The sequence below is a fragment of the Leucoraja erinacea genome, chromosome 3, assembly GCF_028641065.1.
Source record: "Leucoraja erinacea ecotype New England chromosome 3, Leri_hhj_1, whole genome shotgun sequence".
NCBI classification, from domain to species: Eukaryota; Metazoa; Chordata; class Chondrichthyes; order Rajiformes; family Rajidae; genus Leucoraja; species Leucoraja erinaceus.
In genome coordinates, this window is record NC_073379.1 from 70,049,936 (window position 1) to 70,074,311 (window position 24,376).

General features: G+C 43.8%; 1 protein-coding gene across 4 annotated transcripts in view; it reads left to right on the forward strand.

Annotated features, from left to right (window-relative positions):
* Positions 1 to 24,376, forward strand: part of sema4d (sema domain, immunoglobulin domain (Ig), transmembrane domain (TM) and short cytoplasmic domain, (semaphorin) 4D) — a 157,644-nt gene that overhangs the window by 59,413 nt on the left and 73,855 nt on the right. For all 4 annotated transcript variants that reach the window (XM_055632878.1, XM_055632880.1, XM_055632877.1 and 1 more), the window contains one exon: positions 22,491 to 22,784. In XM_055632878.1, the coding sequence (XP_055488853.1) occupies positions 22,679 to 22,784 (106 nt within the window). In that variant the 5' untranslated portion in view covers positions 22,491 to 22,678. The remainder of the gene's footprint in view (positions 1 to 22,490; positions 22,785 to 24,376) is intronic.

The following is a 24,376-nucleotide window of genomic DNA, read 5'->3' on the forward strand; positions in this document are numbered from 1 at the left end:
GTCAAGATGCTGCGTACGACGTCAAGACACTACGTACACCCTCAATGCGCCTGCGGGCCGACAGGCCGTTGACGCGCAGGATTTTCGGAGAGTGCAAGCCTGCGGGGACGGCGAAAAGCAGCGGGGGACCAGCCGATCTGTGCTTTCCGCCAGCGTGACGGAGCCGGGCCGGGGGGGGAGCGCAGGAGAGCCGGGCAGCAGCAGTGGAAATCGCTAGCGAAATGTGCCAAATGTCGGCGTTTTTTGAGGAGAGCCGGGCGGCAGCAGCCGTTTTGGTGGCTGCCCAGCAGGAGGCAAAAAAAATGAGTGGGGGGGGGCTGGGGGAAGGATTTTATTAAAAATGTTTACAGAAACATTTCTAAATGTAATGAGTGGATATGCAAATGTAAAAGTCAAATCGCGAGTTTTTGCGTGTGGTTTTGGCGGACCAAGGAATCAAAGGCCAAAAATCTAATCTGAAAATCTAATCACACACAGACACAGGCACGTACGCACACACGCACACAGACACAGGCACACGTGTGCAGATCCTTTGGGTCTGTTCCCGCATATGATTGCATCAAAGGTCTTGTTTTTATTCTGCTTTACAGCAATCTGCTTTCTGTTTAGTCTCTCTTTCTTGCTTAAAAGTGCAAATTGTGTCAATATGCATGATGGTGTTTAATATGGTGAAAACAGCTGCTTCACTGATAACAGACGATTATACGGACCAATCCAATGCCAAGGATGAATTCCCAATCTCTTTATCTTCTTGTGGGTCATGCATTTTTTTTTTTTGAACTGCTCTTTCTCGGTTGCTGTGACACTACATTCTGCACTCTTTCCTTTTTTTGCAGACCTATTGCACTAGTGTATCGTATGGTTTGCCTGCATAATACGCAAAGTTTTTCTCTGCATCTTGGTACACATGAAGATAATAATAAACCAAGCCAAACCATGTATAGTCAGTGAAGTGTTCATTCACGGTGTTGTATTCCTTTGAGTTATTGGCACTTTTGTTATTGTCCCAGTGTGAGACTCATTTTAATACATTAATATTCTCTTCACTTCACAGACCACAGTAACCTTTACACATTCCACCTTTCTATCTGAATTGTTCATCCCTAGATCTCTATGCACTCTTGCTATATATCACGTAGTTCCCATTGCTGTTTCTCATGTGTTCTCTTTGACAAGGCAGTCTTTGGTCTCTAGATTGATCTCAAGAGATTTGCTGATTTGATTCAACCCCTCCAAACCCCCAGACGCCACATCCTTTGTCCTGCCATGTGCAAAAATTAAGTGTTGCTCACTAAAGCAACTCTTACAACAAAAAAAAGTGGTTTTGCATCATTTTTAATACATATAATGGAATGATAATGCACTTTTTGGTATGCTCCATAGACACTTTACTATGGCAACATTTGATTTGTTTTTCTTATACACATTGTCTTAATTTTCTACAGGGAAGAAAAACCTTAAAATTAGACTGCATTTTTGTTTTTCTGACATACAATCTTCAGTTCCATTAAGTTATATATTTTGACCTTTGAATCAACTTCTGCATATTTATTTTGGACAGATTTATTCCGGAAGTTAACAAAGATCTAGAACCTCATTGTTATCTGTCTTTCAGAAGGGAGATAACAGAATATGGAAGAGAACAGATAAACAGGAAAGTTCTCTGTAATCAGAAATTGGCATCCAATTTTCTCTGCAGGCTGGACATTAAGCATCTTTGTCTCAAATCCATCTGACCTGTGACTGGCCCTCTGTGTATAGAACTCTACTTCATAGATTCCATCAACAATAAGACGATAGAATATAGAAGAGTATAGTACAGGAGCTGGCCTTTCAGCCCATAATGTCTCTGCTGAACATGATATCAAGACTATTTTTTATTTACCTGCACATAATCAATACCCCCCCATTCCCCGCATACCGATTGGCTTCTCAAAATCTCTTAAATGCAACTGTTGTATCTGCTCAAACATCAACCCTGGCAGCACATTCAAAGCAATCGCCACCCTCTGTGTAAAAACAAAAGGGATCACTTTCCACTGTTCAGTTAAAATATAAACAATATTTGAGTTCCTCAATTGATGCAAGTTTAGATGAATTGCTTCTTAATTCCATTTGAGATCAATTGGAAAACATATTTAATTGCTATCAGTGATGTAGTTGGATTACTGGCTAACCAGCAATTGGTGTAGTTAACTCGCATTGTCATAGCTCACGCCACTCAAGAAATGTGCTTTATAGACAATAGGTGCAAGAGTAGGCCATTTGGCCCTTCGAGCCAGCACCACCATTCAGTGTGATCATGGCTGATCATCCCCATTCAGTACCCTGTTCCTGCCTTCTCCCCATATCCCCTGACTCTGCTATTTTTAAGAGCCCTATCTAGCTCTCTCTCGAAAGCATCCAGAGAACCTGCCTCCACCGCCCTCTGAGGCGGAGAATTCCACAGACTCACCACTCTCTGTGAGAAAAAGTGTTTCCTCGTCTCCGTTCTAAATGCCTTACTCCTTATTCTTAAACTGTGGCCCCTGGTGCTGGACTCCCCCAACATCGGGAACATGTTTCCTGCCTCTAGCATGTCCAAACCCTTAACAATCTTATACGTTTCAAATAAGTTTCAAATATGCTTATTGTGTGGTACTTTTGTTACAAATATTTTAATGACAGTTTTTCATTGTTTTGTCAATGTTCCTGGTTTGGAAGGGATATGAAAATATGTAATCTTTCAATTATGACGATGTTTAAAACTCCAGTTGAATAGTTTAGTTTTGATATTTTATGCTCCCAGGAAGTTCTAAGTTCTAAGTTTACAGGATATTGCATGCATATTTAATCTGAACACTGTGTGAGCAGTGATGCATTGTATTCTCATCAAGACATCTTCCATTTCTCTCTTCTCATGATAGTTTCCATGAAGTACTTGTGTTATAAAGAAACTTTGATCAGTTTGAAGACTGCCTGCCTTTCAGTTGCATGTGTGTTTTAGACAAGTTAGATAGTGTTTTTGCAGCCAGGGGAACCGTCTTGTTCCGTAGAGCAGACACAATTTTGCTTGTTTTTTCCAGCAATTTCAGGGCGAATTGGTGACATGGGATAGTAGAATCTAAAATAAAGATGCACTAAATTGAGGTGGGTAATGAATTGATAGGAAAGGCTTGCATTATTGCAGTGATTAGTAGTGAACTATGAGGTTTTTGGAGACTGGCAAAGGATGGCGAAAGAAATTAAAGAGTATGAAAGAGTAACAAATATATAATCAGAGATAAAGTGCAATTGTGGGAATATTGAAAGTAAGGGAGTAGAGCACACATTCCTGGATGTTGGATGTATTGGTATAATGTGGGACAGTTCTCTAAATACTGGAGAAATTGTAAATTTGAGAAAGGTGAGAGTCTGAAAACAATAGACCAGTTTAGGGGGGAAATCCTGGAATCCACGATTAGGTTGGACACTTGGAAAATCATTAGTCAATAATACAGTTAAAATTATTTAATGAAAGTATGTTTTGTTTCACAAATTTGCTGGAGCTCTTTGAATAAAAGTAAGGGCCAGTAGATGAGGTTTTGGATTTTCGAAATAAGTTATGACATTCAGGGTTATTGTACAAGCATTGTTCACATAGCATGTGGTTAGGTTATTATAAAATAGCCAGTGAATGGAAAACAATGTTTGGGTAACTCGAGGGTGTTTGAAAGATCAACGTGAAGGCCTTGACTATTTATAATCTACATTGGGCTTACCTAGTTTTGAAGAATGAGTAGGTGAAATGTTTAAGATGGCAATTTTAGAGGTGATGTTGTGGGAATATTTCCCTTAGTGGAGTTATATAAAGTTGGAGACATAGTTTCAGAAAAAGGGTTATCATTTCAAATGGAGACGAGCAATTTATTTCCTGAAGTTATGAATGTTTGGATTTCTCTCCAATGGGGAGCTGTGGTGGTGGAATCATTGAATTCACAGCAGAGATGGGAGAGAATGCAGAAGTGATATTGAGGTAAATATTGGATCAGTCATGTTTTTTATTGAATGACTGAGTTGTCTCGAGGATTGGGCATGAGGGACGTGACCGAGAGCGTGATGTTAAAATAAATTGTATAGGGCAGAAGTGTTCTACACCATCCATGTTAGATATTTTTAATTTTAGAAGTATTAACAATTGGGAATTGAGTAACTAACATTTGGAACTATTTTGCACCACAGCATTGTTAGACGGCATAGTTTAAATAAAAAGTAAAATGATTTGAGATTGAAATGTTAAATTCAATTTTAGGAAATGGTTCCGTTGTATTGTACCCAGCTTTAGACAATAGGTGCGGGAGTAGGCCTTTCGAGCCAGCACTGCCATTCACTGTGATCATGGCTGATCATCCACAATCAGTACCCCATTCCTGCCTTCTCACCATATCCCTTGACTCCACTATCTGTAACTCTATTAGGCCTTTTTCACGGGGCGACTTGACGCAAGATGTAGCCAGAGTGAAGTGGTCGTGGTCTAGCACGATATCACAAGATATAACGGGGGGTAGACAAAGAGTTCCCACGGTACTCGGCATTTCTGTTATTTGTGCGAGTGACTTGTCCGTCTCCCGAGCTTTCCCGTTAAATCTTGAATGACATTGTTAAATCATCACGTGGCACAAATGATGTCACTTTTTTTTCACACCCTATAAATATCCTCCCTTGGTTGAATTGGTATATACACACACAAAGCAGAGTTTTACTGTGTATATGGGAGACACAGATGGAGTGAGCACAGTTACTCGGTCTTTACTGTGTGTGGGAGAGGGGGAGAAATAGATGTACACTCACAGAGGCAGAGTCTCTCAGCCTGTGTGAGAGGGAAGGAGAGAGAGAGAGGCACTGACCACCAGGCTGGTTGTCGGGGCTGGCGTGTTGCGTTTCACAGACCGAACTTGGGACAGGACTGGAGTTGGGAGGGAAAGGTGGGGGAGTCGAGGGAGAGGAGGGGGAGACAGATGGGGGTGTCTTCATTTAGTGGTGGTGGGTGTCTGTCACTGAAACAGGCAGGTGCGATTTCACATCCACCTTGTGTGTGCCTCTCTCTCTCTCTCTCTCTCTCCCTCCCTCGCACACAGGCATGAATGGATTAATTCCGCGGGCCAGGCAGCATCTACGGAGGGAAATGGACAGGCGACCCATTCTTCAGGCTGCCTTGTGTCTCTCTCCACCCCCCCCCCCCCCCAACCCCCCAACTCCCCACCCACACACACGAATGCTGGAGAAACTCAGCTGGTGCAGCGGGTGCAGCGGGGCCGAAACGTTGTCTATTTCCTTCGTTCCATAGATGCTGCTGCACCCGCTGAGTTTCTCCAGCATTCGCGTGTGTGGGTGGGAGTTGGGGGGGGGGGAGGGCGAGAGAGACATAAGGCAGCCTGAAGAATGGGTCGCCTGTCCATTTCCCTCCGTAAATGCTGCCTGACCCGCGGAGTTCTTCCATTCATGCCTGTGTGAGAGGGAGAGAGGGAGGGAGAGAGAGAGAGAGGCACACACAAGGTGGATGTGAAATCTCACCAGCCTGTTTCAGCGACACACACCCGCCGCCAGTAAATGAAGACGCCCCATCTGTCTCCCCCTCCTCTCCCTCGACTCCCCCACCTTTCCCTCCCAACTCCAGTCCCGTCCCAACCCCCTGGGAAACTGAAGGGAGCAACAACTAACTGCTGCCTTCCCGCTGAGTTAAAGAGTTCCCACGGTAGTAAGACGATGTTAGTTGCACCCAAGTTTAAATTTCCAACGTGTGTTTCAGAGTAAATCAAAAACTGTCTGAATCAGCAAGTTAGACACAATGCTGGAGTAACTCAGCGGGCCAAGCAGCATCTCTGGAGAAAAGGAATAGATTCCATTTTTGGTCGGGACCCTTCTTCGGGATGATTGTAGGGGGGAACTGGAAGCAAGAAAAGACCGGGTCAAATCAGGGCCAACAACAGATGACCTCAGCAGGGTATTTTGAAGAGGGGTCCCGACCCGAAATGTCGCCTAACCTTTTCCTCCAGAGATGCTGCCTGACCGACTGAGTCAGTCCAGCACTTTATGTCTATATTTGGTTCCCTGATAGGCCAATTGTTGGCTAGGGATAGTGTGATCCCAAGAGGGAACCAGCGTTGCAAACCTTGGACTGGTTAACCGACAATTACTGCATGGGGGAGGGGGAGGGAGGGGCAGGGAGGGGGTGGGCGGGGGAGAGAGAGAGAGTGTAAGTTACCTAAAATTAAATAATTCAATGTTCATAGTGAACACGGACACAAAATGTTGGTGTAACTCAGCAGGTAAGTCAGATCTGGGAAGAAAAACATAAAAAGCTGGAGTAAGTCAGCGTGTCAGGCAGCATCTCTGGAGAAAAAGTATAGGTGGCGATTCGAATCGGAACCCTTCTTCAGACATCCTAATCGGAATTGAGTCTGAAGATGTGTCTCGTCCCGAAACATCACCTATTTTTCTCCAGAGATGCTGCTTGACTCGCTGAGTTACTCCAGCTTTTTGTGTCTGTCTTCGTTTTAAACCAGCATGTGCAGTTCACTCCTTTACACGGGTCTCTGGAGAACATTGATTGGTAGCGTTCCGAACCCTGCTTCGGAAAGGCATCGATCGCTGGTCGGCAAGGACTCCGAACTGTATCTCTCAAAGTACATGTGAAAAATTTCTCACGGACCATAAAAATGCGGGAACTTTCAGTAAAGTCCCTTTTAAAGATTATAGTTATTTTCTTGAATCGCATTAACATAACTCATGAATAAGTTGATGTCCATATGCGGATTCAAATCTTTATTTTTTAAATTCAATCCCACCGAAGACAATTTTTACTCACCTTCTGTCCCCTCTGTCCAGCTTCCGGGTTTACCGTTCGCAGGAGTTCCCACGGTACACGCAAGAGTCAGTACGGATATCGCACTGGCCACTACGTGCATATAATGTTGCAATATTCAACCACAAGTCTACAAGTCACTCTTGGAGAAATTCAAGCTTGTTTGAATTTTCTCCCGAGTCACTAAGTTACACGAGTACCTGCCGTTAGCGCCACGGTGGCCCACGAATGCCGTACGGTTAACGCAAGAGGTTCCCACGATGTTCAACTTTGGTTAACTCTTGCGTCAAGTCGCCCCGTGAAAAAGGGGTTTCACTAACTCTCTCTTGAAAGCATCCAGAGAATTGGACTCCTGCCTTCTGAGGCAGAGAATTCCACAGATTCACAACTCTCTGGGTGAAAACATTTTTCCTCATCTCCGTTCTATATGGCCTACCCCTTATTCTCCTGGTTCTGGACCCCCCCCTCCACCCCCCAACATCGGGAACATATTTCCTGCCTCTAGTGTGTTCAATCCCTTAATAATCTTATGTTTCAATAAGATCCTTTCTCATCCTTCTAAATTCCAGTGTATACAAGCCCAGTCGCTCCATTCTACAACATATGACAGTTCCGCCATCCTGGGAATTAAACTCGTGAACCTACGCTGCACTCCCTCAATAGCAAGAATGTCCTTCTTCAAATTAGGGGACCAAAACTGCACACAATACTCCAGGTGTGGTCTCACTAGGGCCCTGTACGACTGCAGAAGGACCTTTTTGCTCTTATTCTCAACTCCTCTTGTTATGAAGGCTATTAGCTTTCTTCACTGCCTGTTGTTCTTGCATGCATACTTTCAGTGACTGTTGAACAAGGGCCCACAGATCTCGATGTACTTCCCCTTTTCCTAACTTGACACCATTCAGATAATAATCTGCCTTCCTGTTCTTGCTACCAAAGTGGATAACCTCACATTTATCCACATTAAACTGCCTCTGCCATGCATCTGCCCACTCACGCAACCTGTCCAAATCACCCTGCAACTTCATAGAATCCTCCTCACAGTTCACACTGCATCTAAATCAGTGGTTCTTAAACTTTTTGGCCCCACGACCCCATCAGACATTCTTAGTCAGTACCATGACCCACAAAATTGGAGAAAAAAAACTGCCTGATTTATTCAAACATGTCTGCCAATACCCAGTCAGTGGGATGGCTGAAATTGCTTTGCAGCCATCGGGCGATCAAACGAGGACGAATGCTCGACAGGCAGCACCTCATGTCAGCGTCGATCACAAGCCTATTGCATGCCTTCGTTTTCAGAGTTACCATGGTTGAGAATCCAGCTTCACAGCGATAGGTTGAGGGGGACTGGATTCACAATCCCTCTGCAATTGGATCCTCGACTTCCTCATCCCCCAACCGCAGTCTGTTCGAATTGGCGGAAACACTTCATCCTCAGTAACAATTAGTACGGGAGCACCTCAAGGCTGCGTGCTCAGCCCCCTGCTTTACTCACTCTATACTCATGACTGCGTAGCCGGACATAATGCAAACTCGATCATCAAGTTCGCCGACTCCACTGTTATTGGACGAATCACAGATGGGGACGAGTCAGAGTATAGAAGTGAAATCGACCGACTGACCAAATGGTGCCAGCACAACAACTGGCTCTCAACATCAGTAAGACCAAGGAACTCAGATTCAACTTTATTGTCATTGAGCAGTGTACAGTACAGAGACAACAAAATGCAGTTAGCATCTCCCTGGAAGAGCGACATAGAATATGAGCAATAAATAAATCTATTTATGTGCATACAGTCATGGTATTTTTTTCCTGGGGGGTGGGGGTGATTGGCAGTCACCGTGGTACAGTGTTGAGTAGTGTAACAGCCGCAGGGAAGAAGCTGTTCCTGGACCTGCTGGTCCAGCAACGGAGAGACCTGTAGCGCCTCCCGGATGGTAGGAGGGTAAACAGTCTGGTTGGGGTGAGAGCAGTCCTTGACGATGCTGAGCGCCATTTGCAGACAACGCTTGCTTTGGACAGACTCAATGGAGGGGAGTGAGGAACCGGTGATGCGTTGGGCAATTTTCACCACCCTCTGCAATGCTTTGCGGTCGGAGACAGAGCAGTTGCCATACCATACTGTGATACAGTTGGTAAGGATGCTCTCGATGGTGCAGCGGTAGATGTTCACCAGAATCTGAGAAGACAGATGGAACTTCTTTAGTCTCCTCAGGAAGAAGAGATGCTGGTGAGCCTTCTTGACCAGAGTTGAGGTATTGTGGATCCAAGAGAGGTCATCGGAGATGTTGACCCCCAGGAACCTGAAGCTGGAAACCTCCGTCCCGTTAATGTGGATGGGGGGTGTGCGTGCCCCGCCCCTAGACATCCTGAAGTCTACAATGTGCTCCTTGGTCTTCTTGGAGTTAAGGGCCAGGTTGTTGTCAGCGCACCATGCTGCTGGGAGCAGGACCTCCTCCCTATAGGCCGACTCATCGTTGTTGCTGATGAGGCCAATCACCGTTGTATCATCTGCATACTTGATGATGGTGTTAGTACCAGAACTGATTGTGGACTTTGGTTGGGGAAGGATGAGGACCCACAATCCTGTTCACATCAATGGGACGATGGTGGAGAGGGTCAAAAACTTCAAATTCCTGGGCGTGCATATTTCTGAAGATCTTTCCTGGACCCAGCACACAGATGCAATTATAAAGGAGACTCTACTTTCTGAGAAGATTATGGTGATTCGATATGTCGAAAAGGATTCTCCTAAACGTTTAGGTGCACGGTAGAGAGCATTCTGGCTGGTTGCATCGTGGCCTGGTTCGGCAACTTGCATGTCCAGGACTAGAAAAGACTAGAAAAAGTTGTGACCATTGCCCAGTCCATCACTGGCTTTGACCTCCCCACCGTCGAAGGGATCTATCATAGTCGCTGCCTCAAAGGCAGCCAAAATCTTCAAAGACCCACACCATCCTGGCCACAAACTCATTTCACCATCAGGAAGAAGGTACAGGAGCCTGAGAACTGTAACGTCCAGGTTCAGGAACAGCTACTTCCCTACAGCCATCATGCTATCAAACTGAACAACGAATGAGCTCTGAGCTCTGAACTGCAAAATACTATATTATTGCACTATATTTGTTATTTATTGAATTCTCTTCCCTGTTATGTACTATGTTTACATATTCACATAATCTGTTGTGCTGCAGCAAGTAAGAATTTCATTGTCCCATCCGGGACACCTATCTCATATCATATCTATATATTTTTAAAACTTAGTGTCTGTGTGGGTGTACGGCATTTTGCATTTGAAACTTATCTCCTCGAAAACCAGATGCAAAAACGCGGAGAATTTTACAATTTCGGTAGGGATTTATCTTATTAGTTCAATAATCCACTCCTTGGTCAATTATTTCCCCAGATTTTGAATAAAATTGATCACAAAACTCACTTTAAAAAAATAAAATAAAATCGCCGCTTGAGCTGCTAACGTCACAATGCCCACATGCCAACCAATCCAGGCCCACCTGCCTCCAGGCCCCGCTCCCCACCGCTGCTGTGGATTAAAATGCGCAGAAAGATCGAGGAAGTTCTGCAGAACAAAGATTCTACAGATCCGTTCTGCTATAGCTTCTTTGTTCTACAGATCTTGGGGCAGCGACTCCTCACGCACTGAATCCACTCCTCTCCGCTATAGGATCACGTGCTTAAACTTCTCATCACTGTTGGCGCAGCTCGTGAAGCCCTGTGCGCTCATTCCAGAGTTCCAGTCAGAAGCCGCTTCTCTCTCTCTCTCTCTCTCTCTCTCTCTTTTGGCAGCCCTGCTCTCTCTCTTCATTCCAACAGCCCCCCTCTCCTCCACTCCTCCAACCCCCCCCCCCCCCTCTCCATTCTTCCCCCCCCCTCCCATTCTTCCCCCCCCTCTCCCTTCCCCCCCCCCTCCCTTCTTCCCCCCCCTCCCTTCTTCCCCCCCCCTCTTTCCCCCCCCCCCTCCTTTCCCCCCCCCCCTCCCCCCGCCCCTCCCTTCTCAATGGTCAATGTGAGACCCCTCAGCAAGCTCTCTCAGGCACTTTTCCCTGCCCTGGTGGATCTTGAGACCCTTCTCTGATGTTATCTTTTCCCAGCCACAGATGCAGCTTCGTAGCTTATGTCCTGCCGGTTGCTGCTGCTCTGTCAATTGCTGTGCTAGTTGTAATATTCATAGTCGATTCCTTCCGCAGCAATATAAGGGTGGATCCAAAACACTGATTAGCGATGGATCCTGCTGGCATGAGGAGCTAGCCCATGCCAGCCCCGGTGGGGTCTATTCCCTCCGGTCAGCAGTCTCTCCAGGCCGTCACAAGGTCTTTCCCTGGTTGTCAGCTGCCCTTTCGCAGCGGTCATTGGTTTGATCCAGATGTTCAGATTGACTAGTAGGACTGGATGTTAAATCCCTAAAGTTTTTCACTACAATTGACATTTGGTATTCTTGGGGATGACCACTAGATTTTGCTACCAATCAGACACATCTTCAGTTGTGTACCTCAACGTCACTGGGTGTTTTGGCCTTTTATCACACGACACCCTCAGTCGAAGCAGGCCCGCCGCAGGGAGATCAGACCTGGTGTGTCTTATGGTTATCCTCTAGATGGTCACGTGGCAGCCCAGTCAGCATCTTTTCTCTTCAGCCACAGCCAGTGAATGTGCTGAATGAAGAACTGAATGTGCTGCTGTCTTTCATTCTATGAAACGATCATGAGGCATACACATGGCACGCTAATTTGTAAATGAAAACAAGCTCATATTAAACCCATATCGAACACAAGTTTGTGTCTTTGGTACTTAGAGGTGTACAAAAGGTGAGAGGAATATATCGGGTAGATGCACAGTCTGATGCCTAGAGTAACTGAATTGAGGACATAGGTTTAAGGTGGAGGGAAAAAGATTTAATAGAAATCTGAGGGGTAACTTTTTCACACAAAGTGTGGGAAATGTATGGGACAAGCTGCCAGAGGATGTAGTTGAGGCTGGGACTATCCCGATATTTCAGAAACAGTCACATGGATACATGTTGGGATATAGACCAAACGCATGCAGCTGGGACTAGTGTTGCTGGGACATGTTGTCCGGTGTGGGCAAGTTGGGCTGAAGGACCTCTTTCCACAGTCTGTCACTCTTGGACTCGATGTGATCACTCTATGAGCTGACAGAAATCGTGTCAGTTCTTAGATGTTGATGCATTTCTCTGCTGAGAAATTGATGCGTTTTTTCCAGAAAGGAGCTTAACCAAACATTTGAGAACCTGTGTCACATTACCTTTGTCAGGGAGGCAGTGAGAAGGGAAAAAGAGTGCCCCTCTGCATATATGCTCAAGTTCAGTTTCAAAACACTCTTCAACAGAGGAAATAAAAATCGATTTAGTCTTTGTTTGTTTTCCTAACGTGAAATGTGATAAACTTTAGACCCTGATGTGAATTTAGAATCAGCAATGCAAAGAATGACTTCATACTAACATACCTCAACCAAAGTCCCTTTTGGAGCTTTGCTGGGGAGCTCTGGCCCGATTGCGTTAGATATGGGTGAATCGATGACATAGGTTTAAGGTGAAGGGGAAAAATTTTAATATGACTCCGAGGGATAACCTTTTCACACAAAGGGTGATGTGTGTATGGATCAAGTTACCAGAGGAGGTAGTTGAGGCAGGGACTCATTCCCTTTGTCCTGTTTTCACACCTTATACTTCCTTATCTATATACTGTCCACTCCCCTGACATCAGTCTGAAGAAGGGTCTTGACCCGAAACATCACCCATTCGCATATTATGCTGAAAGCCTATAACGGTGCAGACTAAAGATTGACACAATGCTGGAGTAACTCAGTGGGACAGGCAACATCTCTGGAGAGAAGAAGAGTCTCAACCGTTCGAGACGTCACGCGTTCCTGCTTTCCAAAGATGTTGATTGTCCCGCTGAGTTACTCCAGTATTTTGTAACTATCTTTGATTTAAACCAGCATCTGCAGTTCCTTCCTACACATGAAACCTTAAGATGTTGGAATTATCATCAGCAAAGAGAGAAATAAAATTAACCTTTCAGATCTGAGAACTTTATCAAATCTTGTGGTGTTTTACATAATTTCATGTTTTGTTTCAAAACCAATCCAGAAATTGAGAGAACCTGGAGCAGTTAACACACAAAGGTTGTAAGGAACCATGGAACAAGAATAGGCAGCTTAAGCAAACCCACCAGGCATCACTGAAAGGAATGGGCTTGAGCCGTATAGATGTTATAGTTACATCTACTGGCTGATGACATGAGCTTGGAAGAAGATGTGGTGCTTGATGGGTTGGGGAGGAAGGTTGGGACGTTGGTCATGGTTGTCGAACAATGGCCTGCATTTTGTAGATCCTGAGGAACTGCTCCAAAAAAGTAAGATTTCCTGGGATGTTTGTGCTTCTTGCAAAGGAACTAGGAACTTGACTAGGCTGCTCAATCCACAAACAGAAGATTTCTAGAAAGATATGAATTGCGGATACAATGTTAACCTTTCAGAGTAGTGCTCCTTTCCTTCCCCAAATGTCTTCCTTTCCAGCCTGAATCATTTGAGTCACCGTTGGCAATGAGAGAAGCGATGCCTTTAGCGTATGCAGCTCAGTTTCATCATTCGTCAAGCAAACCACACACCCGCAAATCTATGAGGAAATACTACTAATTTTTAGTGGTGACATGGGGTGCTGAAGTTCTCCTTTCTCAATACATTTATCTCAACTGGAAGTGAACATTGTTGCATAGATTACATTTAATGTTCGTAAGGTGGTGGTGCAATTGCAGCCACGCTTGGCTGCTGCCATCGAACGGGAAAGGCGCACTCGTATGTGGGGTACGTAACTTGTGAAAAAACATTTGTGATTGAGTTGTAAGTTTCTTCCAATTACTACAATCAACACGGCAGATCTGTTCAAAGCGCTGATATATCCGGATGTTGGTTGTTTGCCGAAATTGTAAACTAAATATCAGTGATATGAGTTACTCTTCAGGTTGCTGTTTCTGTACTTAATGGCGGGGGTTGAGCCGTGTTTCATCGAGCAATTCAACCTTTCTTAAACCATCTGGTTAAATTTGCCAAGGAATTTACTTAAAGAAAAACACTACTCGACTCAGTGTGTTGCTTTGTGTACCAAGTTGGTTTAATTTGGTAATATGAATTCAGTGTAATTGTAGAAAATATTTGACCTAAAAAGTGGCTAATGTATTGTGCCAATCGAGATAGTACCTATGGTAATTTTAGCAAGGCCTTTGATGAGCTCCTGACTAGCACAAATCTGACTTTATACAAATGTTTCAATTTTTAAAATATTTTTCAAGATTTTTAATATGTTTAATGGTGTTCATTAATGACTGAATAGAACATGTATTTCATTGGTTTAATTATGGGTGTGTTAGTGATTATTTCAATGAAAGTGAGGGAATGTAGCAGGTGTATGTAGAGCTATACAGCATTGATTTCCATAGAAAACAGATCTTTCTGACTAATCCTCACAACTGGTGCCTTGCATGTCCTCTACGACTATCCTCAACACTGGTGCTTTGCAAGGATGCGTTCTCAGCCCCCTACTATACTTTTTATACACTCATGACTGTTCAGCCAAATACTAATCCAACTCAAATTACAAGTCCACAGATGACACCACAGTGGTGGGCTGGATATCAAATAATGACAAGACTGTCAGGAGATTAAGAACCTCGTAACCTGGGCCAAAAAAGCACATCAATGCCTCTACTCCCTTTAGAAGGCTTATGACCCTGCAGGAGACTATGGAGTCACCACAAGTTCGCAGGTGGTTGCCGGGGAGTCACCTTCATGGCCGCGAGGAGTTACCGCATCTTCGGAACTAGTCGCGACCTCATTATGGTTGCCGCCAATGTTCAGCATGTTGAAAAATTAGCGGCGACCAGAATGAAGCCGCCATGGAGAGTAGCGAGAAATCTCGTGCCATAGGTGGGTCGCCAGGAGGTTAAAGGTTCTCGTAGGTTGCAGCCGGTGCTGACCAGTGAATTTCATTGGGTCATTGGGGGGAAAAAGATAAGCAGTAGTTTTCAGAACCAAGGATGACCGACCGGTAATGTTAAACGTCCGCCGAGCTTCACAGCCGTGTATCTCTGGCTTCTTAAAAGTTGTCTCCACTCCTCCCCCCCCCCCCCCCCCCCCCAACTCTTCCCCCCTCTTATAAAGGACTTGCGTGACCCCGTACACTGTGCTTTCACCATCTTTTTACAGTGCCAACCTTCCTGTTCATCGTGGTATAGAAACATAGAAAATAGGTGTAGGAGGAGGCCATTTGGCCCTTCGAGCCAGCATTGCCATTCATTGTGATCATGGCTGATCGTCCCCTATCAATAACCCGTGCCCATAGAAACATATATGTGTCTACATCACATTGACTTTGCACCAGGTCCCCCGCTTGCCCTGTCCCCCGCCTGCATAACGGGCTGGTGAAGGAAGCGGTGCATGTGTGTGTTCCACTCTGACTGTCGCCATTCCAGTCACCAGCAGTTGCCTGAAAAATCGCCGCAGTGGGACACGCCCATTAGGAAGTTTGGCATGTCCCCAACAACCCTCTCCAATATCTACAGATGCACCATACAAAGCATTTTATCGGGGTGCATCACATCATGGTTTGGGAAGGATTTAATTTCCCTTTCCCCCGACTCTCAGTCTGAAGACGGGTCTCGACCCAAAACGCCACCCATTCCATCTTTCCAGAGATGCTACCAATCCCGCTGAGTTACTACAGCATTTTTGTCTATTTATGGTTTGGGAAGGGCCTGTTTCCATGCTATATCTCTAAACTAAACAAAATTCCTTGTTCCTTGTACTTTTGGGTTCTGTGATCAGGGGAACAATAATCAATAAAAAAATTAAAGTTCCTGTCTGGACTTTTGTTGATCTGAACTCAGACTTGCGAGAAAACGTTGAAACGGAAATATACTGGATGTAATTATTTTTGCCCTCTGTCACATAAATATCTATTGGCTGCAAGCAATTTGGATTAGAACAAAGTGCTGGAGTAACTCAGTAGGTTAGCAGCATCTCTGACGACTTGGATCGGCATATTTTGGGGTCTAGCCTTTAACAGACTGATTGTCGGAACATGGTTGAAGAACAGGAGAGTGGCAGGAATCGTGGAGAGAGGACAAGACCTTATTTAAAGTAGGCATACTTTGAGAAGATTTTGCACTGGAGCAATAAAATAGAGACTTGTTTGTTAAGCATTAGAAATTTATGTGTATCATTCCGATTAGCTTTGGCCAATTTAAGGCTCATCTTAAAAAACAATGAAAGTGTCTGTGGTGAAGAAATTTAACCCTGAATAATGAATATAATAAATGTTTTGACATCTGATGGTACATTTTGCTGAATATAATTTTCAATTCATAGTAGGTGTAACAGTTTTTGCAACTGAAACAGGTTTTTCTGATGTTCTTGTATAGTGTGAAACAATTTTGAAGATGCTACAGATTGCAACACAATAATTGTAATTATTGGTTTTGAGTGATTGGTTCTAAGAGGATCAGATGCCATGCAGTGATTATGAAGGATGTCAAGACAATTTTGAGAATTGCAGCAACATTTCTGAATTACATGCAAGTCATAAGGACTTGTGGAGTGTTGTAATTAATGTACAGATGGTATTTGTGGGATTAGATGACACTGTAGAAAAATAGTGTTGCATTCTGGATTAAGCAATAGCTACTGCATTGTCCAAATGTCTGGTTTACATAAGTATTTTAGTTATGATGAAGCTTGTCTGTTAAAAGTAATCTTCATAATAAATAATGTTATCTTGTACTAAGAGCGCTACATGGTATTTGGTTGAAGAAAATATGTACAGCAGAGCTACTTGAATACTTTAATCATATAATCTAAACATGCAATCTTGAACATTTTTAATAGTGTTTACATTGTGTCATTTTGGAACAAAGGTTTTTTTTCTCTACATGCTCATTTTGCAAACTTTTTTTTAAACAGAACAATTTCCTCCTCCCAAAATGTAATCCAAAAGTGTCAGTGTTCCGTTATCATAATTATTGACAAGGTCGCTGTGCCTTGCTGTGTAAATTGCTGGACTTCACTGCTGTGCCTGCCATCTCTGGTAAATTGAGCAGCTGAGATTGAGGGACTTCAACCTTGACAGCCACTCATGAGACCACTTTATTTTTATTTGAAAAGCACCCTTTACATCCTGGAAAAAAAAGTCTTGATCATTGAGCTTTTGATTACATTTTTTAAGTACAGTGAACCCTCGATATAACGGATGGAGGGGGAGCAGGGTCTGTTATTGCCGATTGTCCACTATAACCAAGTAAGGGATTGTCGTTGTATAAATAGTAGAAACAAACAACTGCAGCTGCTGGTTAATACACAAAAGGATGCAAAGTGTTGGGTTAACTCAATTGGTCAGATAGCATCTCTGGGGAATATGGATAGGTGTTGTATTCTTCAGATGCTCTGTCTGGAACTGAACCTGGAATGCAGGTGAGTTGATGGCCAGGGGAGAGGTGAGGATCCCACAGTCAATGGTTGCGGCACGTGGGTGGCCAGAGGGCAGGTAAGGGACAGCGGTGGTAATATTGGCAGTGGTGGTGGTGGTGGCAGCAGCAGAAGTGACCGAGGTGGTGGTAGTAGACGCACTATGGGCCAGGGTGGTGTCGGCAACTCAGCCTGGTAGTGAAGGTCGGTATGTCAGTCTGCTATAACTGAAATCTGCTATGAAAAGATCCATAAAAACGAGGGTTTACTGTTTTATGTCAAATTTGGCAGCTAATTTGTGCATTGTACATTTTCTATATAGTGGAAAATTGGATACAAAATTGACTGTGGCAGGAAGCAAATTGGGTGTTTTGTGACTGGAAGGCTATTACCGGTAGCGCTCAGTTTTCGGTCCCTTTTTTTTTTCCAACACATTCGGAATTTTGACTTCATTGTAAGGGTGTTGAGAAAGAAGTTTGCATCTGATACAATTTGGCATATGGAAATATACAAGGTGATAAAATGCCATATGGAAATATGCAAACGTGAGAAATGCATTTGGGAGGTGAAACAAGACTAAGAAGATGCACAATATGCAGGCGGAGAAGTGCAACTTACCTACTCTCTCAAATCCCTGGTCCCTAGAGTCTGAAGAAGGGTCCCGACCTGATACGTCACCCATTCTTTATCTCCAGAGATGCTGCCTGACCCGCTGCGTACTCCAGCATTTTGTGCCTATCCCTAGTCCATGACTGATTAAGCGAGGAACTGAGAGTCTTGAGTCCATGTGTTGGGAGTACACAGAAGCTGAGTGAAAATAATGGAAGGAACATCATCTTCCGATCTTCCCATCACATCAAACACCACCTGCCCACCTTTAGCGCAATTTTCAGGCTCCATGTTGGCCCCATCAACTCGGATTCAGATTCAGATTCAATTTTAATTGTCATTGTCAGTGTACAGTACAGAGACAACGAAATGCATTTAGCATCTCCCTTGAAGAGCGACATAGCAAACGATTTGATTAAATAATAATAAGTGTCCGGGGGGGGGTGGTGATTGGCAGTCACCGAGGTACGTTGTTGAGTAGAGTGACAGCCGCCGGAAAGAAGCTGTTCCTCGACCTGCTGGTTCGGCAACGGAGAGACCTGTAGCGCCTCCCGGATGGTAGGAGGGTAAACAGTCCATGGTTGGGGTGAGAGCAGTCCTTGGCGATGCTGAGCGCCCTCCGCAGACTCCCACAGAACTGACAAGGGAACAAGTTCTCTACTTTGCGTGGTAACAGAACAAGAATACAATGCAACTTATTGCACTTGATGCAACACCACCACTTATTGCTCCAGCAGCTTTGTTACTTTCTGCTCTGGCTATTATGTAGTTAAAGGTGTGGTAGTATCTTTTTACGCATTGTGTAATGAGGACAGCAAGTTTACTTTGTCAAAGTGTTTCAGAACAGTTATGTTTTTGTAACTGGAGTAGAAATTTAAGATTTGCCGTTGTGAAATGTTGATTGTTAATCAAGTAACAAATATGGGGTTTCAAGAACTGGATTTTTTTTTTTTACAATGGAGTTTTTTTTCTCCCCTTTTCTGTCGGGTCAAATGATTTCTCACCATTTCATTTATTGAGTTTCGCATTCTATTTCCTTTAAGTCTCAGTTCCTTCAGCTTTTGTGTTGGTGCAGAGAGAAAACATTTGGTAACTTGAACTAATTTGTGAGCCGTTGTTGTAGAGAAGTGCGTTATTTAACTTTCCTCCAGTTGAAGAGACTTTTAAAGAATTAGAATGGGGAAACCTTGCGTTTGAGAAGAAAATGAACTATATATAAGAAAGTTCAAATGTTAACTAAAGAGGCACATTTTGGAATTTTTTGCTGAAGTAGTTGGGTTTTTTTCCTTCATGTTTAATTACTTTTTTGCTACTGTTTTTGCTGTGAGAGGTGAGAAAAGACATCTAGCATGGCTGTCATTAATTATATTTTCTATTTCTGTTTAAATTACATTGTTACATTTGGAATTTTTTTTTTAAATCTATACCATTTCAACTAAACAAATTCATTTTCATCTGATTATGCTTCCTAATTTAGATGTTTCCAACTGTTATGAACTATAACTTTGTACGTCATCAAATACATGTTGAATTTGAAAAGAATTGGATGCTAGACATTTTTTGCAGTTCGTTTTTAATACTTTCATTTTGTCAGCAGACTATTATTGTGACTGCAGTAGAAATTGAGGTGAAGCATTAATTTCACATTGCTCATGTGTTTTGTCCCCTTAAGGGCCTGTCCCACCAGCATGTGACTGATTGCGGCTAGCGCGACCAAACGTGGTGGCTTGAGGCGTACGGCCTCGCGGGGCCAGTCCCACTTCCAACCTGGGAGCCGTCTGGAGTTGTGCGGGGCTGGTCCCGACATCATACTCACCAATCAGCTGGGCAGGAGGCGGGCCGACTGAATTTGGACGTTGCACAGCGTCGGGCGGTTACGTCATCACGCAACGGCACGCCAGGCGGTGACATTATCGTGCAATGCCAAGCGCTAGGCATACGGCATCGAGGCGCTGCGTAGGCATCGAGGCGCTGCGTACAACGTCGAGGCGCTGCGTACGGCCTCAACGCGGCTGCGGGCCGACAGGCCGTTGTCGTACGGAATTTTTGGACAGTGTCAGTTTTTCGGAGTCTCGCGCGATGTCGGGACCAGCCCCGCACAACTCCATACGCCTCCGACGATCGAAGTGGGACCGAGGCCGTACTGCTCAAGCGACCACGTTAGGTCGCGCTAGACGCATGCAGTCGCATGCTTGTGGGACAGGCCATTTAGTTTAAGCCTAACAATTATGATACAATTAGTGCTTATCAGTGACATTTGCTGCACCTTCTGATGAGAGTGTAATTTCTTCCAGTGATTGCCCAACAAGTTAATCCAGTGACTAGTATAGGGAAATCCACCAGCATGTGACTGATTGCGGGATCTTATAGAAACTTACAAAATTCTTAGGGGGTTAGACAGGCTAGATGCAGGAAGATTGTTCCTGATGTTGGGGAAGTCCAGGACAAGGGGTCACAGTTTAAGGATAAAGGGGAAATCCTTTAGGACCGAGATGAGAAAAACATTTTTCACGCAGAGCGTGGTGAGTCTCTGGAACTCTCTGCCACAGAAGGTAGTTGAGGCCAGTTCATTGGCTATATTTAAGAGGGAGTTAGATGTGGCCCTTGTGGCAAAAGGATCAGGGGGTATGGAGAGAAGGCAGGTACAGGATATTGAGTTGGATGATCAGTCATGATCATATTGAGTTGCGGTGCAGGCTTGAAGGGCCGAATGGCACCCTGCACCTTTTTCTATGTTTCTATGTCCATTTCCTCTGGATTAAATTAACTGAGGCAATAGTGATCTGGCAGTCCGCTTGAGTCAGAGGGGAAGTGAGTTTTGAGTACTTAGTGTGATCTAATGGTCCTTGATCAAGGAATACCTGCAATAAATGTGTTGCAATGCTGTGGTTAACTCTTTGTGAAAATGAATTTTGCATAGAAAGTAGCCAGAGGATGACTGATGATGAGAAAATAAGAATAGCATATCAAAGAGAGAAAGATGATTGATGAGAGAAGGAGAGTTAACTGACTCGGTACCATTAAAATGCAGTACCTAATAATTGTAAGCTTTGGGCATTATGAAATAAAACAATAAAATGCTGCAAATACTGACTGTTAGATGGCGCCTGGAGTTTCAGCTTAGCTGCAATACGTTAAAGATAATTTTCAAGGTTCATAAAAAGTGAGGATAGAATAAATGATGTAATGTGGGTGCAATGCATAGGAGTGCAAGACGGGTAAAGCACACAATTATCAAAGGGTCAAGAAAATGGGAAGAAAAAAATTATAGTCTGAAATTGTGGATTTTCTTGAGTCTAACGTTGCAGTGTGCTTTTTCAAAGTTGAGATGCTGTTCCAGGAGCTTGGGTTGCATTGAACTCGGTAGGAGGCTAGAGACTGGAAAGATCAGAGTAATGGGCCTGCCCCACTTAGGCGTTTTTTTAGGCAATTACAGGCGACTAGTTTGTCGCCACATGTTTGCCGGTGGTCACCGGGAGTAGCCTTCTCAGTCGCGCAAAAAGTCGTAGCATTTTTCGGTGACAGTGGGTTTGACGCCAATGAGCATAGCTTGACTTCTCCTGACGTAGGTGCTGCCGTAAGTTGTCACCAGGATGACGTAGGTTGTCGCCGATAGAAAATTCAAGTAAAAGGCGACAGGCTTTTCGTGCTTGAGAACTAACTGAAGGATTTCTACAAAACAATCACACATTATTTTCTTTCCCCCTGTGTAGAGGAAACCCCAAGGTGTAAAGCATGTACAGTAAATACAATGGAAAGAAAGTACGTCAATCAGTACCTACTTAAAGGTGCACAAAAAAGCTGGAGAAACTCAGCGGGTGCAGCAGCATCTATGGAGCGAACCTTCGATTCTCCAGCATCTGCAGTTCCTTCTTAAACCCTACTTAAAGGTGTTTGGGGTATTAGTCAGACTGAATGCTGGAGGTATAAGGTGATGTTCCCCCTTTGTTGCAGAGGAAGTTGCCATTTGGAAATCGACAATTTCATTGGTAATGAAGGAGTAAGCCAAGCTGTTACAGCAGCACTGCAGTGATCGTATGTCACGACCTTTCCTCCCCTCTTCATGTCTAAACACCTGTCCTCAACCATTTCATTTAACCTGCTCCTTCCATTGTTATTTCTTAGATGAATGTTCTGAGAGTTATCATGCTGTCTGAAGAAGGGTCTCGGCCCAAAACGTCGCATATCCTTTTCTCCAAAGATGCTGTCTGACCTGCGGAGTTACTCCAGCTTTTTGTCTCTTCTAGCATGCTTTCATTTTGTTCTGTTGACCATTTTCTCATTAAATCTCTTCTGCGTTCCAGCTTATTGTGGGTCTTGCCTGTTTTTCTGCTTTTTAAAATCTGTTCGACACATACATTTCCCCAGGTGTGAAGAAACATGATTGAGTTATTCATTTGCCACTGCTGATACCTGACCCATTGAACACAGTTTTGATTTAATTTTCAGCATCCACAGTAGTTTGATTTTGGATGTAACACGCACTTAATTTTTTTAAATTCTTTTTTTCTTGCTCCACCGTCCCATTCCCATCCTCCCCCTCCCCCTTCCTGACTGCAGACGTATATCCATGCCATTGAAAAGTGTCCAGATCATGTAAATGAGTATCAGTTCAAGTGACCAGTTCGAGGAATAAATTCATGTTTTCGCCACTTGGACCATCATCCTCTTCAATACTTGCGATGTTGGAGTGATCAAGACATATTTCTGGGTTTTTAATCTTTTGGCAACTCCACAACTGCCACGCAATGAGAAGACATATCATGATACTTGTCACACTGTACGTGATCCTTCACCTGCTCCATCTTTCGTATTCTGACCTTGTGATTCCAAGGACTGTGAGGAAATATGGAGGTAAGATTCATATTCTCAAACTTGCTTTCAGTTCACTGTGCAATGTTGTTGTTAAGCTCTTGAAACCTAGACTTAAAAAGCAGATATTTTTAGACATCAAATTTTAAAGAGAACATTCTCCAGCCACGGTTAAATTATACCGAGTGTTGTATCTCTTTGGCATTAACTTCATGCATGTGTACACGTTGATTGTATTTTCCCCCTCACATTTTATAGTTTCAACTGTCTTTTGGCAGTTGACTTGTGTTGGGATATAATTCAATGTTAGAGTGCTTTCTGGGATTTCTATATTCTCTCATCACCCGTATGATTAGTGGATGCCGTTTTTATTAGCTAAGTATAAGTATTTTTTGAAAAAATCCAAATGATTTACCTGGAATTGGTGTACCACCAGGGGATATGAGAGTGACCAGTGTATGGCAACACCACCTGCATGTCCCCTCCAAGATACACACCATCTAACTTCAAAATATATCGCTGGTCCTTCATTGCCACCGAGTCAAAATCTGAAATGTTTAACTCAACAGCACAGGGCTGACATGGCAGCTAATCCAGCTTTCTCACATCTCCTGGGGCCCAGTCTGATTCAGTCCTAGACATGCACAGGTCATATAATTGGCTATGGTAAATTACGTGTTGGTGAAGGAACATACTTTTTAAAAAAAAAAGAACCAAAGGGCAGTTGATGGGTTTTGTAAAAGAGAATGAATTGCAGACTTCAATGGAATGAGAACAATGGGATTGCTCTGCTCAGAGAAGACATGGATCCATGGACTGAATAACTACCTCTTGTACTGCAGTAAGTAAGGAGGTCTGCAATGGTTCAAAAAGACGACCCACCATCACCACCACCTTGTGAATGGTCATAAGTAATACGAGCAGAATTAGGCTATTTGGTCCATCAAGCCTACTCTGGCATTCAATCATGGCTGATATATCTCCCCCTCCTAACCCCATTCTCCTGCCTTCTCCCCATAACTTCTGACACCTTAGAGTTAGGGATGGGCAATAAATGCTGACCTTGCCAGCAACACGCTGATCTTCAAAACAAATATGTTAAAAAGTTGACTTGCTGAAAACATGAGCTTCACATTTTTGGCATGGATTTCTTGCATTTGTCTCTTAGTAGAACAATTTTAAGATGGAAGAGGATTGTAGTGATAATACATGTTTTACATTTGCTCTGGAGATAAGGAAAATCATCAGGGTGAACATTGCTTATGACTGGGTACAGTCCCTCCTCCATATGGCACATTTTGTCCCATCTTCATGGCCCCAAACTTGGAAAAGCATCCTTTATGCATAAGTAACATTTTTTTCCGTTCCTTCTCCAGTCATCCTGTGGCCTCTTTGAATGAAGTTGCAAGTTCATGCCAAATTGTGCTCTTTTCTTTGCTGTATACTTTCCTCACTATATATTGGAATCAACCTACCCAAACTCAGTTTCTTATTGCCAGATAACATGAAGACATTCACCCCATGGTCTGGGTTGTTATGGGTGCAGGTGAACAGTCAGAGACTGAACCTACTATGCCGTGCAGTCCACGCACATGTTTCGAAAATGGTGCATTGGATATCATCTTTATATCATA